Source organism: Trachurus trachurus (assembly GCF_905171665.1).
Source record: "Trachurus trachurus genome assembly, chromosome: 23".
Taxonomy (NCBI): Eukaryota; Metazoa; Chordata; class Actinopteri; order Carangiformes; family Carangidae; genus Trachurus; species Trachurus trachurus.
Genome location: NC_139912.1, coordinates 15,710,194 through 15,725,804, shown reverse-complemented (window position 1 = coordinate 15,725,804; position 15,611 = coordinate 15,710,194). Strand labels below are relative to the sequence as shown.

The 15,611-nt window shown below is 39.8% G+C and overlaps 1 protein-coding gene across 1 annotated transcript; it reads right to left on the bottom strand.

Moving 5' to 3' along the window:
* Positions 1–2,478: 2,478 nt before the first annotated feature.
* Positions 2,479–13,607, bottom strand: il17rel (interleukin 17 receptor E-like; the record flags this gene model as incomplete). The annotated part of the gene is made up of 16 exons (XM_083999420.1): positions 13,467–13,607; positions 12,235–12,262; positions 11,440–11,589; positions 10,223–10,329; positions 9,927–10,041; positions 9,525–9,569; positions 8,840–8,979; positions 8,397–8,468; positions 8,247–8,301; positions 7,970–8,133; positions 7,139–7,183; positions 6,120–6,177; positions 5,805–5,950; positions 4,676–4,735; positions 4,537–4,594; positions 2,479–2,594 (listed from the first exon to the last, which is right to left on the bottom strand). Exons 1-16 carry the CDS (start codon positions 13,584–13,586, stop codon positions 2,479–2,481), a joined length of 1,479 nt encoding a protein of 492 aa, XP_083855546.1. The 5' UTR covers positions 13,587–13,607.
* Between the last annotated feature and the right edge of the window lie 2,004 nt (positions 13,608–15,611).

Sequence of the window (15,611 nt, the reverse complement as noted above, 5' to 3'; positions counted from 1 at the left end):
GACAAACTGCTAAGGCCTATTAAATTTTTTACATATAGTTCTTGCATACACGTAGAGGCGTGAGACTTATAGTTTTTCTTTTTAGTTAGGATGCTCAGTGCAGAGTTCTGCTAGGGCTTTTAAGAATGTGTTTTTAATGTGTTTTGTTAAAAAGAAAAAAATGTTTTTACTTAACCAATCATGAGACTGTTTAAATATTTCCACATGCGTGTGCAATGAAGAAATGCTTGCTGCTAGTAATTGCAAAGAAGAACAGCTTACACATAGTCGCTCACATATAGGCTGCTATTTTTGATTTAGGTGATTGTTGATATGAATGATTTATATCAAAAGGGGGATACATAAAAATCTCCTGCCTGGTTGTGTTACATCTTAAAGAATGTGGTCACCTGCAGTTTGGGGGCCTGCTGGGATGGCTACTGCCAGTAGATGTGATACAATACAGGGATAACGTCCCTACTTCTATTTGATTGACATAATAAAATCATGTCAAAAGGGGGATTGTTACAATTGGACATATTCTGGGACGTTACGTACTTTGTTTTTATACTTCAATGACGTCATGTATGCTTTGAGATATCATGTATTCTAATTTAGTACTTGAACGCACATAACCTGATGTGTGTGAACATGAAGCCAGATATTGTGACTCTAGCCTGATAACCAAGGACATACTGTAACTGCTGAGTTCTCTTAGTCTGTCAGTTAGGTCTGTTGCATTAGATACACGCCTGAACAACAACACACACATCATGTTGCTTATCAAATTCTGAGAACATCCAACCTCTGTACGGGGCAGGCCCAGCCCAAGAAGATAAATGTGACCCATTTCCTGAAATCTGGACTCACTCCTGACCGAGATCCTGCGAGAGCTCTGTCACTTTGAGTCCAGCGCTGATGTACTTTATCTGTGACCTGAGTAAACACTACTACTTTTGTACGAAAGACTTCTCTGGTTTGTTCTTGGGCTTCCAATACAAAGAATCGGGACTAACATACTATTGCAAATCAGATGTAAATGCTTTCATCAAACCTCTTTGAGCTAACGCATGGGACTGGAATCAATAGAGACAAATGTATCAGAAGTTGAGAGGTAATCCTAATATAATATGTGACTGAAACTAAGTCAACTAACTTCATGAGTTATGAGTATGAAATATTAAATGAAGATAATGAGATATATGAAATGTACTTCCAGGTGACAGCTCAAAGCCCCACTGTTTGTGTGTGTGTATGTGTATGTGTGACTGTGGTTGATGAACTGGTTAAATATTTACACTGAATGCAAAAAACTGTTACATGCATGTACGTAGAGTCTTTATTTCCAGTAATGCACGAAAACAACACACAAAGTGCAAGAAGTGTTCACATACTAATAATATTCAGAAACAGAAAAATATTAATCTGATCTTTTTTTTTTTTTTTGCTGTATAAAGTCTGAATCTCTGTGACCTGCAGCCATTGATTGTTCTGACTGACTGTCTCATGTTGAGTACAGTGGTGCCTTTGTCAGAGCTTTTGGTGAAATGTGCAGTAGCCTAACTAGAAATGATGCTGATGAGAGTGAGAATGAAACAAAACACCGAAGTTTCAGCCTGTGAAACCAAAACCATGACTAAAAGAGGCTAAAAGACCTAATGAGAACAACAGTGGTTAGAGACTGATCGTTGGTGCGGTTACCTGTCCATATAAGGTGTGATGTTTTGTGAGCTTCCAGTAAATGTTGCTGGTATGAGTAACATAGACCTTGATGGGACATTTGAATCTTAGAGAGAAACAGGAAAAGGAAATGCAGAAAACCAGTAGTGCTTGTCTGAACAAACAATAGCATGAGGACTCAGTTCTCATAAACAGTTGAGTTTAAAGGTATTCTGTTTATGGGGGCTGGTAGAAATCCTCTACTGGGTGTGGTTCAAAAATAAATAAATAAACATCTTGCAATTCAGGACAGGACAACAGCAGAGTCCTGACTACCAGGTAAAGCTCTGAGTCTTCAGCAGCACGTTAGCTACTGCAGTCGGCAAACGTGTCGTTTGTAACACATTTGTCAAATTACGTAATATTGTGAGTGCATTTAAGTACAGCAATACACAAATACAAATAAAATGTTATTAGTGTTAAAACAAATGTATTAGGGCACAGAATGGTTGTGTTAGTTATCATGAAACAGTGTTATTGGATTTTTTAAAAAGTAGCAGATTTCTTTGTTTTTTTATTGAAAATAAATTTTTTAATTAGTATTGAAATGGTTTAGATGAATTAATATTTTACACAATATATAATGTAACTTTCTCCCAAACATTCAAAAAACTAATATATAAACTGTAAATAAGTGTAACAAGCAGCACATACACAGAAACATACATAACATTTTAAATATCCCAAGGTCCATGTCTCAACATTGTACACTGCTTTCAACAGAGAACTTACAGTATTTAATATCACAGTGTTGTGTTTGACCGCGACACCATTCTTTGTTTATTCAGAGATCAGGTTGGCCTTCTCTGTGTTCCCACATTGCACTGAATCAGGTATGAAGATCCCTGCGTGGGGCTGAGTTTGTAATGCAGGGACCGCACAGTCAAAGGCAGCAGCTGCAACAACAAAAAATATGGTCAGGTTTGAATTGTACGTGACGTGAGATATGAGGAAATGGATTTGCTTGCAGCGTCATCAAAAAATTAAACAAATCAGGTGATTTTCTTACCCATTTGCTTTTTATCTCTACGTCTTTTCTGTTTCCTCCTCTGATGCACTGAAATGAAAAACGAAGAATGAGATGAGGAAATAAACCAGGGGACAAATTCAGTGGCTGGTTTTCATTCAAATTTTTGAATTGTATAGTCCAGCGCATTTCGCCACACACAATACATCCTCAGTGGGCTACTGTTACTAAATTACTGTAGGCCGGTCATTCACAGAAGTCATGCTTAAAGCAGAAGTAAGCGAGTTAGCAGCCCCCGCCCTCGTCCCTACGTCAACACATTCACGCGCATCCCTTGGCTGCACACACAGAGAGGACCGCCCCTTTATGCCGTTCTCTCTCCTCATTGGATAAAGGTTGTAGGATACAAGGAAAGTTTTCTCCCCGGCTTACAGCAGAGCAGAGTGACTGACAGACCCGTGTTTCGGACCAAACACTCTATATGAGTGATTGCCGTCGGAAGATATAACTATTTAAGACTTATATTAACACAAACATTCCGCTTACTTCTGATTTAAACTTGATATATGGTTCAAGACGCACAGTGGAACACAAATCGTCTCATCAGATGCAGTTAAAGTTGAAAGCTTAAAGCTCAAAGACTGTTACGGGTTTGTGAACTTGTTCTGGTAGAATGACAAATCAAACACCTTGTTCACAGGTCGTTACATGTGGGTTAGATACTAACACTGTGTGTTTTGTAGGATCTGTTGCAACTGTTATGACACACTTCAATTAGATATCATTAAAAGGGAAACAAAAACACAAAATTGCTTGCACCCATGGAAAACTATGATGGCTGTTAGTTCTTCTTCTGCTACTAGGACTGTGTAGATGTAAAGAGGCTCAGCTTGGTTTCTTATCAGGACTGTGCCACAACGTGTAAAGGTTGGAAAGGAGGCTGCTGGAAGTGAGCCTAAATCAATTGAGGTACAAGTATTTACATTTCACTATGTCAACAGAGAAGACAATATTGCAGGCCTGAACTTGATACCTACCAGTTAGCAGCACATGAAGCACCAGAGTGATGATTATGATGCCTGCGAGGCAAACGCCAGTCGGAACAACAACCCAAGTCAAGTCCAAAGAAGTTTGATGGCTGATCACAGGACTGTGATGTGACGGATCTGTGAGGAGAATCGACAGCATACTCAATTGAGAGGCATTCAAGTATTTTACCATGCTACAAGTACAAATACAGCAACGTAAAAATACAAAGATACAGCAGCAAAATGTAGTTATACTTTTAAAGTACCGTAATAGCACTGAATGGATTCATCTGACATGTTGTGTCTCATATATTATGGCGTCATCATAAACGATGGACACATGGTGCTCAGTCCAGAGGACTTGACACACACAAGAACCTGGACCTCAAATGAACTGTGAACAGCGTAGTGACAGTATGTTACAACCTGACTTTCCTCAGAACCCTCATGTTTACATTCGTCATCCATTACTGTACTCCAAATTCAAGTGGAGTACATTTATTATTCCAAATGATGCCAAAAACCTTTTACGGCAAACTTCAGAGAGACATACAGCGCATAATGATCATCCCATTAGATGTTGCAAGGAAGTAAACATGAGATAAGTACTGTACCGCAAGAAAAAAAAAGACAAAGTAGTGGGAACACTTTGCATGGAACATATGTAGTGCTGCAGGTTGTAATTACGGAAAGAAAGAACAAGTTGTGACCTCCAGATCAGGCCTCACAGGGAGAAGAGAAGAGAAGAGAAGAGAAGAGAAGAGAAGAGAAGAGAAGAGAAGAGAAAAGAAGAGAAGGGGTTCTCTCCGTTTTTAAGGAGCATAGCCCAAAAACTGTACTTACTGCATTTCTCAAAACAGTGCATGCCTGTGGCTCCATACTTCACATCAAGTCTCTTCACCTGTCAGAGTACAGCAGGTTTAGTCTGACCATCAAGGAGCATACCGTTCTAACTCAATGGACAGATTAACAATAAGCCTACCTGGACACAAGAGCTGCATAGTTCCTCCGACAGGTTTAAACCAACTGCTTTATTTTTCTCCTGGGAAAGAGATAACATTAAAAAATCTTTGAGAGATTATCGATGATGGTGTTTCCTTTCCTGTCTCTATTGTGTGCCATCAGCCACAACCCATAAATTATTATCCTTCAACAAGAGCATAAAACTTGTTGTTTCATGCTGCTAAGTGTTCCTAAATGTCCAATAAAATGTTATTTTTAGGGTGTAATTAGATCATGTTGTTGACTAAAGATTGAGACTATGACAAGGTATAGAGAAAGGTTTCCCAGCAACAGAAATAGAAATATAAACAGAAGTAAACAGACAAGAAGCTGATAAGTAACTGTGTAGGCTAGTATGTTTTGATAGCTGCGTCATGCATCCATGCAAGCCACAAGGGGTCAGTGAAAGGTCTGATGGGTATGGAAATGGTGTGAATCTGCTTGTGCCAGAGGCATTCAGATGTTTTACCAAAGTAAAAGTGCCAGTACAGCAATGTAAGAATACAAAGGTACAGCAGCAGAATGTAGTCAGACTATTAAAGTTTACAGTAATAGCACTGAATGGGTTAATCTAACGTAACGTATCTCATATGCTATGACCTCATCTTAAATGAGATCATAATTGATTAATAGTGTTTAACCAGTATGTTACGGTTGTAGCTAAGGGCATGAGATAATTCTGGGGTTGGGAGATGAGTAATGTGAGAAAAAAGCGACGAGACATGAAACGATAAAATTGATGTAGAGTAGAGTAAAACTTTATTCATCCCTGCAGGGAAATTCAGATGTTTTTCTCTAATCTTTGATTTTGGTGGATTGTTGGAATATTTGTTAAAATGAAACAATGTGAGAAGCTAAGAGAGAAAAATCGCTCTGTACTATGGCAATGGCTTTTTTGTTGTTGTTGTTTTAAAAGCTTGTGGTATCCATGCCCATAGTATCCATCTTAAAGGTAACTAGTGAGTCAAGCTATCAGATAAATAAAGTGCAGTAGAAAGTACACTATAAACATAATACTCAAGTAAAATACAACCACATTAAAGTTGAGCATAGCACTAAGTAAATGTACTCCGCCTCTGGAATCACATGAATTTGTGTGTGAGACCTACCACATGTACAGTGTGTGTTTTGGCGATCTGACACACACCGGGCTCTTGGGATTTCGCACACAGCCCCACGGAAAATGTTGCGTCGATCTGTGATGTCATTGTCACTTCATTAGGGCTGTGTTTTCCTGCTGGAACCACTGCCCATGCTGGAAAGTATTATGCATTTGTCATTGAAATTAGCAGTCTTAGCCTACCATACCACATTACATATTTCATCACTTTGAAAATCTTGTTTCTTAGTGATTTATAGACATGATATGTATAATATTGTGATATTCAGATAGTCATGGCATATAAAGTGACTAAGAGTGATACCTTGGAATCTCCCATCAGCAAAGGGGCACCTGGTCCACGACTGAGCGCCTACAGCAAACTGAGGAGAATATGAGATATAGCCTAATTATTGCAGCTGTCATTGCAACACTACATACACTGACCATTACTGCCCAGAAAGAGATTCAAATTTGCCTCTTAGAGTGTGTGAAGAACATTGTAATATATTCCCGGTAAACAATTTCAGTGAACAGATTAAATCTTTGTTTGAGCTTGCTAGATTTCAAGTGAATTATCACGTAAAATTAAATGGAACAAACAATGGTGTGACTCAATCTTCTCTCTGCACGCATTTCAAATCCGTATTTTGGCACCAATGATTAGCAATTAAGCAAGCAACAACTGCCCCAAAGCAGTAACTACACGACCATGAACATAAATGTGTAACTAGGCTGAATAAACTGTGGGGTGTTAAATGTTTGAGTTAGATGTGTGTGAAAACAGCATGCTACTAGTAGTGCTGTTTAGCTTAGCTTACTAGCTAACTGATAGTAAATACTAATCCCCCCACCCCCCCAAAAAAAATTAAAAAATATCGAGACATAATGTGTTCCAGTGTTCCCTGTAAGCTTCCTTATTTGTACTGTATGCAAAGCTAATGTATGTAGTAGGCCTATACAGACATGACAGGAATCAGTCTTCAAATATAACTATGTTTCATAGTTACTTCAGTTGAAAGGGCATCATACTTTTTTTGTTTGTTTTTGTGTGTGTGTGATGTGTTTTCTGTGGTTGTGTTGGCTTCTGCAGTGGAAAGATTTGTGTTGGGTATGGATGGACTCCAGGAAGAATAGCAATGGCCTTACCCAAAGCTAATGGAGATCCAAATAAATGAAATGAAATACTGGAATCAGATAAGAAAGAGGCAAAAAAAAAAAAAAAACTTTTCCTAAATCGTACCATACAAGTGAGGAGGCATCTCTAGTTTACAACTAAAATGAAGCTATTGTTCTTCTACTGTAACATTTCAAAGGAGCCAAAGGGGGAAAAGTCATTATTACCTTTATGCACAGTTCAGGGTGTGGATCCACTTTATTAAATGCTATCTGGAAAGCAAAGATTGATAAAATAGTTATTGATGAAATAGCATTTCTCATCGCACGACATACAGTACTGTTACTGTTGTAACTACTCATTTTTGTTTGGGGTCAAGCTTGTTTTTGTCTTAGGCAGTTAGCTAGTTGAGACTCTCTGCGTCACTGGTTATTTCATATCAACAGAGAGTTCCCCTCTTAAGTGACACAGCTGTAGGTTTAAATCAGATGACGGTATCCCATAAAAATACAGTCACACTTTCGTCTAAGGGTTCCCAGGTCCTCGACTTGTTGTGGCCACTTCGCTCTCAGGACTTGACTGTAGCTGTTTATATAAACTGTTTGTTAGTTTAACTTTACTTGTAATAACCCTGGGAGTCATCGCTCTCAGAACACGACTGGTTCAGTTAAAAGTCAGCAAAATAAATAATAAAATCTCTTGCTGTCGTCATTTATCTCTCTTCTTTACAGAGTATAAACATTACTAAGTCCTAGAGGAGGATGGGAGAGACACACATACTTTGCATGTAGCGTTTACTACTGTACGTGTAGACACATAGCAACACAAACAGTCGTCACACTTTCCGCCAACAAAACGATGACAATCTACGTCTGAATTCCTAATACCTTCCTGATCACTTATCTGGCAATGAAATGCCACAAATGTTAGTCATCTTTCAGACGCGGTTCCTTGTGATCCGTCTCTCGTGATCTGCGTAATAATGGTTGCTTCATGATTTTCATTTTTAAGTGATTGGTCACCAACAGCAGCAGCCAGGAACTTTTTAAAGTTTGTACCTTTCCTCTGCTCACGTTCTGCGAGGCGCGTGACAGATCCACACAGGCGCTGCCCTTTCTTTTCTGACACAGTGTGACCACAGCTGTAACAGGACACAGGGACTCCCATGATAGCGTTTCCTCCACTGGGTCAAAGGTAACGCCAGACCACAGTTCTTCAACACCTGTGTTGAGGGGCAGTTAACAGTCTTTTACATCATACAGTAGGTTACACCACATCACACCACAGTACCATTTACAACTGAACTTTTGAAGCATTTACAAGAAAATTACTCACGGTCTTTGAATGGGCAGACCTGTACCCTGGGGGCATCCATCACAGCAGACCACCCCTGGAAGAGAAAATTAACAAGAAATCAATGAGTTCATGAGACAAGTGACAGATGTGTCAGCTAAGTGTTTAAAGGAGTGTTGAGAGAAACTTTACCTCAATGCAGAGGCAGGGCAAAGGTCGGGAGTATAGAAGGGTTGCAGCCTTTACAGGTTCCTCCTTCTTTATCTGAAAAATAAACAAAGTTTTGTCACATATTTATTCTTCCTTTGACATGCCTGTATGTGCTTGGTGCGTATGAGCAGAGGATTTAGGGAACTGATGACGGTATTGCATTGGGGGCTTTAAATCTGCAACTGTAGAATGTGACTCAGCAAGTGGATAATAATACATTAAATCCAAAGTTCATGACCTACTGACTCACTTGGCAAAGAATGGTTTCAAATATCATAGATGGCTCTGATAGAAAAAAAAATCATTAGCAGGTACAGCCACGCTACGTTTTACTCTGTAATCCCCTGAACATGTTGTACTCTGTCTGAGTTCATATCCAGTGTCTTTAAACGTAAAACCTGATTCCAATGAATAGAGGGACTAACCAGTGTCATCTCCCCTGTGCCGTAGCAGATGAAACCTTTGTGGCACAGGCGGACATAGTAGTTGTGATCCTCAAGCATGTCCGACACACGGACGCTCAGCTCCTTCCTCTCGGGGTTTACATTGTATGACAGCCTACCAGCTGAAAGAGACGGAGGTGAAAAATATATTCAACTTCAACAAGCCTAAATTGATTGATTTTCAAACAATGAGAGAGTTTAAGGTCTTAAAGTCTCTGATGTGTATTTTAACTGCACATGGCTGATATCCAAAGCCCAAAAAGCAGCTGAACATAGCCCAAAGCCACATGTGTAAAGACTATTGATGACTTAAACCTCGTCATTGTGACATGTTCTTTCCATTTTAATTTTGTCAGTTAACTCATTTTTAACTGGAACTGGAGGGTGTAGTTGTCCTTTGTCCCACATCTTAATTAAACTTGTTTGCACTGGCTTAAGATACATGTAGTACTGCCTTCGCCTACCCATCAACCGTCATATTAAAAGCTTAACATAGAACAGCCTCTATGTGGTTTTTGTGACCTGAACTTTAACGGTGTGAGTAAGGCCTACAAAAGAACAAAACAATACTGGTGGGAAGAAAATGTGCTTTACACAGCCTGTGGTATGAAACCATAACTCACCAAAGCTTTTCTGTGCCTAGTTTGCTTAAGAGAAGTGCACTTACTGATGCATTCTGGGACATGTCTTCTCAAGTCTTCACTCATGCACCCTGTGGAGAAAAGAACAAACTTGAAAAGATGAAACGTGGCCAAAGGTGACAGCAAAGCAAATGTGACGTAACTCCCTCCTCCTGGGTGTACAACTTTTACGTAATCATAACAACTTACTACAAGTTTCCGAAACGTGAATCATTAACATTTATCTTAACATAACTGTGAGCTAAAGTGTTTGTCACGATGCCTGTCTCTAGCAGTTACAAGGAAACACTTCACCGTTACCATTTATTGGCCTTGTCTGCTTACTATGTAGTTTATCTTAACAACTTCAGTCTCTGTATTTCCTGTTTATGCACGTCCCCATGAGCGTGTGTTTGCATAATTATGCAAAAAACACCACGTGTTCTTACCTGGAGCTTCATAGGTACTAGTCCAGGATATGCCACAGTAGCTCGGCACGGTTTTCACTATTACTTGCACTTGTTGGCTCGGAGAAACCTCAGTGCAGTCATTTTCAACTTCCACCTTCAAATAAAAGATAAAGACAAACGCACAATTTGTCATACTTCTGCTGTGTTCGCCAACATCATGGAAACTGTTGTATGCGTTTGGATTACAGCACTGATAGAGGAGTTCCTCTTGTTCTACAAGATAGATTAAATTAACACAACAACTGATCCACCTGTCTCAGGGCTGTTGACATTACCTGCTTCCCTGACATTTTTCCTCGTGACGCTTTTGTGAAGCTGAAAATTTGGCAGTTCACCATCATTCCTGTGCTGACGGTGCAAACAGACAAACCATGGATGGCCTCTGTGGGAGAAAAATGTCAAACAGTAACAGTTGGTTAACCATTCAAGAGCTATTAATAGCTGTCAGCATGAGTTGGCACTTGTGCGCTTTCCAATCAGGAAGCACAGTTTGTTTCGCATTTTTCGTTGAATGAGTGAATAATCACAGGGATTTCCCCACTCTGACCCGGATGGGTAAGGCTAAGGTAAGGGATTCAGGAGAGTTTACTACAATGCATTGCTGCAATGGGCAAAATGTGTGCATATTTTGACCTTATTGGATTGTGCAGTTGTGTGCAAAATCAGGAAGAGAAAATGTCAAATGGCACAATCATTATGTGAAAGAAGAAGTTTGGACATAGAAAGCAATTACATTTGTAAACCTGACTTCCTTCACTGATAATGTGGACAAGCTTTCATATATCGCCACAGATAATCATTGCAAACATATCAAGTTACACTCTGGCTTGCCTACACCCATGAGTTGCATTTAAAACTTCCTTATTAGCACTTTTAAAGAAGTTGGGTAACAAGTGGGAGTGAAGGTCAGAGCCACCCGACGAAATAAATGCAGACCAAGTTATTTGACTTAGCCGTTGGCAATTGCTGGGCCTGATATTATTAAAGCATTGAATGAATGCTGTGCAAACCTTTTTACAAAAACACCCCAAGAAATTAAGTGTTCTGCTTTTTAGTATCAAGATACATTCATGACATCAGATATAAGAAATTTGTAAGCTAGACAATTAAGTATAATTCAAGGTGATGTCACTACCTGGCACGGTCTGGTTTCCCCGAAATCTACTTTCATTAACAGCAAGTTAATGTGGGAGTAGAGTTAGGGTTCATTCATCCTGGTCTCAGCACAGAATGGTAACCCCCCCGTGTACTGTATCTCCTTATTACTCAACTTTTTATCTGACAGCATCATCCAAATAACATTTTAATGTGTTTCATACTAGCTTTTTATTTGATTTATGACCACCCGTTAAAAAACTCTTACTCTTATCAGCTTGCACTGTGCCAAATCCTAGAAAGTTGTGTAGCCTATGCTACTACGCTAACATCAGCATGCTAATTATAATTTTTAGTGACAAAGCATGACTTAACAAAAACATTCACAATTTCATACCAGTAAGTTGTAACACAGTCTTGACTCTGAGGTGTAGTGAACACTTCTGCCTCCCCTCACAGCTCATGACTGTGGAGACGTCGACCTGGCGCAACACGGAGGCCGTGTCGAAACCTTCAGTGCCATTCCGACATGGAGGGGGGAAGGCGTCTGCACAGATAAACATGAACACATCATTTTTGCCTTCTCATCTTGACTCATACAGTCATACATCAAAACACCAAGTGACCTCTGTTTGAACAGCCTCAGTGTGTTTAATGGCAAAGCAAGCTAATATGGGGTGTGTGCTTCTTTGGAAAAGAGGCCTCCAACCTTCCAACCCCCGCAGCCAAGCAAAAAAGTAGCAGTGCTATTATTTCTTCCTCCTTCATTCTTAAAAACATGCTCACATTCCCTTCGGCTTTTCTGTCCTTCACAACATCATGACTAACTGCTCCTAAGTGCTTCCTGGCCTTCACTCAAACCCTTTCTTCACATGTTCTGCTCAGGTTTAAAAACATAAATCTGCCGCCCACATGTCTGCAGTCAGTGATCAATTGCGTGGCAGGGCTGGACTAAAATCTGATATTTAGGCTCCATTACACATCAAGAATGCAATTGAAAGGTTTTTCATGCCCTATCATAGGTGATGCACCCTGCTTTCACTGGTTTTGGTTTTCTTGTTTCACTTAGTTCACACGCAACTCTGAGCACTGAATAACATGTTTGCTGGTAAATTGGCAACATCAGGCGAGTATTTCTGCAGAACTGTGCTGTGTGCAAGTGATACAATGGGCGTGCGTGTCCTATACTCACAGTCTGCCTTGGTCTTGCAGTGGAGACCCTAGAGCGAGAAGCGATAAAGAGACAGTCAGGCGCTGTGATTCTCCTCAGTGAAAACAAAGAACCCAAAACAAAGGAGTTTTCTACATCCTCATTGCTCCTTTAGGGGATTCCCAACATGTAATTTAATTGTCACAGTCCATTTGCAATCTATTAATACTACAGCGAAGCTCCTATCTTGTCTAATTGCTACCTTGAGTGACTTTATGGTCTGGTACACAGTGATGTAATTCAGCCAAAGAAAACAAAACATGGATTACAGTAGCAGGTTTACTTCCAAACCTCTATTAAATACATCCTTGTTTATTCACCTTGCAGGAAAAACTTTTCGTTTCAAAACTATGTCAGATCTCGGCAGCTACTCCTAGTGATTGCGTGATTCGCGTTTTTTTGTTTGTTTGACGTAGAGGTTTTTTTTTTTCTTTGATTAAATCTATGTTGTTCTTCATTTACACTTTCAGTGCAGTATTTTTGAAGAAGTATTGACCTATTAGCCTAACCCTGAAAGACCAAGCAGAGCCCAGTGAAGTCATTTACATTAGGTCACTGTGATGTGTTGAACCAGGAGAAATTGTGTTTTAGTTGTGAACTTGCAACCCTGAGAGAATAGTTTAAATCCTTTCCAAGTCACTCAAAGACTCAGAGAAAAGTCAACATGGTTTGTTACCTATCCACGTAGCTTAACTGGTGTTTCCTTCTTAAGCTAGTAAAGAGTAAATGATTAAGTAAGGAACCTGTAAGGGATTCCTTAAGTACTTTATCCTTCAGGAACTAAACACCAGCTTATCTCCCTTAACCTGAACACCATTGTTTGTTAAATGCATAAACATAGAAACAGTAAAGTGAGTAAAGAGTTGGCTATACAGCTTGAGCACTTCAGCTTGGAGAACCTTTAAGGAAATCCCAACTCAAATCATTCTACACTGTAAGTGAAAACAATACTCATGTTAGATTTTTGTTTCTTTTTAAACTGCAGTGGATCATGTTAGCAGGAGCCCTACTGTAATAGTGAATGTGGCTTCAGTGGAAGTAGCACAGTGCAGCTGCCAGCATGGGTGTGCTTTTTTTTTAACCTCTGGAGAAAAAAACTAACTTAGGCTAGTAGTAAAATAAATCACAGCTGCTATACTGAAATTTTAAAACAACAGAAGCACAGTGACAGAAGAGGGTGCACATCATGGGATGTTAATGCTTCTAAGGGTTACCTGAGAACATCTGGTGCCACATGTGTCTATCCTCTCCAGTCCTTTGTTTTCTGCTGCAGCTCCATCCAGGGCCAAAAAAAAGCAAGACAACAGCAAGGCAACACACAGGATCATCATCATGGATTAGACTTCTTCTTCTTCTTCTTCTTCTTCTTCTTCTTCTTCTTCTTCTTCTTCTTCTTCTTCTTCAATCTGTTACTATTCCTCCTCTCTTCCTCTCCACCAGGCTGAGTGTCAGGGTCTGAGTTTGGGGGGGAGCCTAGCAGATGGTTGGATGGGGAGGAGGCTCTGGTGTTGTGTGTGTGTGTGTGTCTGGTGTGTGTGTGTGTTGCCCTGAAAGTGTGTGTGTGCTGAGGAAGAGCCAAGCACAAAATGAAAGACAAGCAGCAGAAATGAGTGGATTTAAATGCTTGACAATGGGCGGAGCCTCCTGAATATCCTTGTTACTTGCTGTATCAAAGTATAGTGTTACTGTTATACAAGCTCATCCTTTTTGGCTCTTCATTCATTTATTTATTTGTAATTCGCAAAATTAGCACTTTAGAAAAGAATTAAAGAAATTATTTGACTGCCAGTGTAATACAAAATCCCTCTCAGCACTGTCACCGCCCCACAGCAGACATCAGCAAGAGATTTACTGTCTACTTGGAAAAAAAACACCGTCTCTTCCCTGAAAGAAATACTTTTTTTTACCGTAAAAATTTATTGTAAATACCCAGCTTTAGACTTGGACTGAAAGGCTGAATTCTTCCTGTGTGTGTGTGTGTGTGTGTGTGTGTGTGTGTGTGTGTGTGTGTGTGTGTGTGTGTGTGTGTGTGTGTGTGTGTGTGTGTGTGTGTGTGTGTGTGTGTGTGTGTGTGTGTGTGTGTGTGCATTTGGTGAGTGTGACAGGAAAACGTTTGCGTCATGTTTGTTGACATGTTGACATTTGCAAAATTATTTTTAGCCAAAGCATTCATTTGTCATTATAAGTCCCCCTGACGTTTCACTACCCTTTATGGCCGCAGAGAGAGGACACTTCCTCTTAGCTTCATTGCCTAAAAGTGCAGCTTGAAGCCTATAAATATCTCTATATATCTGTATTTTAGACATCCTATTATATTTGCATTTAGAGATCCAGCAGTGACGTCTGTTTTTGCTCGCTGCAGAAGCTAGATCACGATCTGTGCCTGTCTGCTCAGTACGCAGGTATAGCCGAGATCATTGCAGGTGTTCAGAGCTGTCACTGAAAAACTCCTGGTCCATCAGGAATTATGAGTGTCGTTGAAGGTGAAGAAACACAGTTAGGATGTTGAAAAGCTAAACAATGAGCAGAAAGAAGGTTTCAAAACTGAGCACAGCTGTAAAGGAAATGATGATGATGATTCTCTTTGGGTTTGTCTGTATGGCAACGTCTTCAATATTTTGATCTGTTGTCTACAGTGATAAATTCGTGTTACTAAACCATTTCACATACAGTATTTCCTCAATACTCAGTCAATCAATCAATCCTCAATACTTTGCCTAAACATTGCTCAAACATAATTGTCTACTGCTGGAGTTTCTGCAAAACAACTACAGGAATGTCTTCCAACAACAACTTCCCGCTGCTTATGCTGGGAATGGGACAGGGAAGAGACTGCCTCTGTTTGCTTTCTAAGCACCCCCAAGATAATGACAGGTTATTTGATGCTCTCACTCACATGAGAGCAAAGTTTCATAGTGAGCACAGAGGCAAAGTAAAAGTCAACGTGTTTACTGTCAGGTAGTGCACTTCTTTTAAATGTTGTTGTGCAAGAACATCAAGGGACAGAGCCAGACAAATAAACTGATTATAGGCCATACAACATTCACTTACAATCATGACCTAAAAACGGATTTTATCTTTGAACCACAGACAGGAAAAAACACACACCCATTGCTCACAAATCCATAGGGGAAACTCAGTCAGGGCACAAAGTGTTTTGAGTCTGCTACCAGTAGTTGTCAAAGGTGAAAAAAAAAGCCTGGCACTCAGCCCAGCCTGGGATTCCCTTAATCTTCCCCAGTGAAAAAGGTGTTATGAGTAAACAGGTTTTTTATGCTGTATAGATCATAAAAGGAGCATACAATAATGACAGGGCTACTGACATTAGGTGGATTAATTTATTATCTTAGATGTTTCCA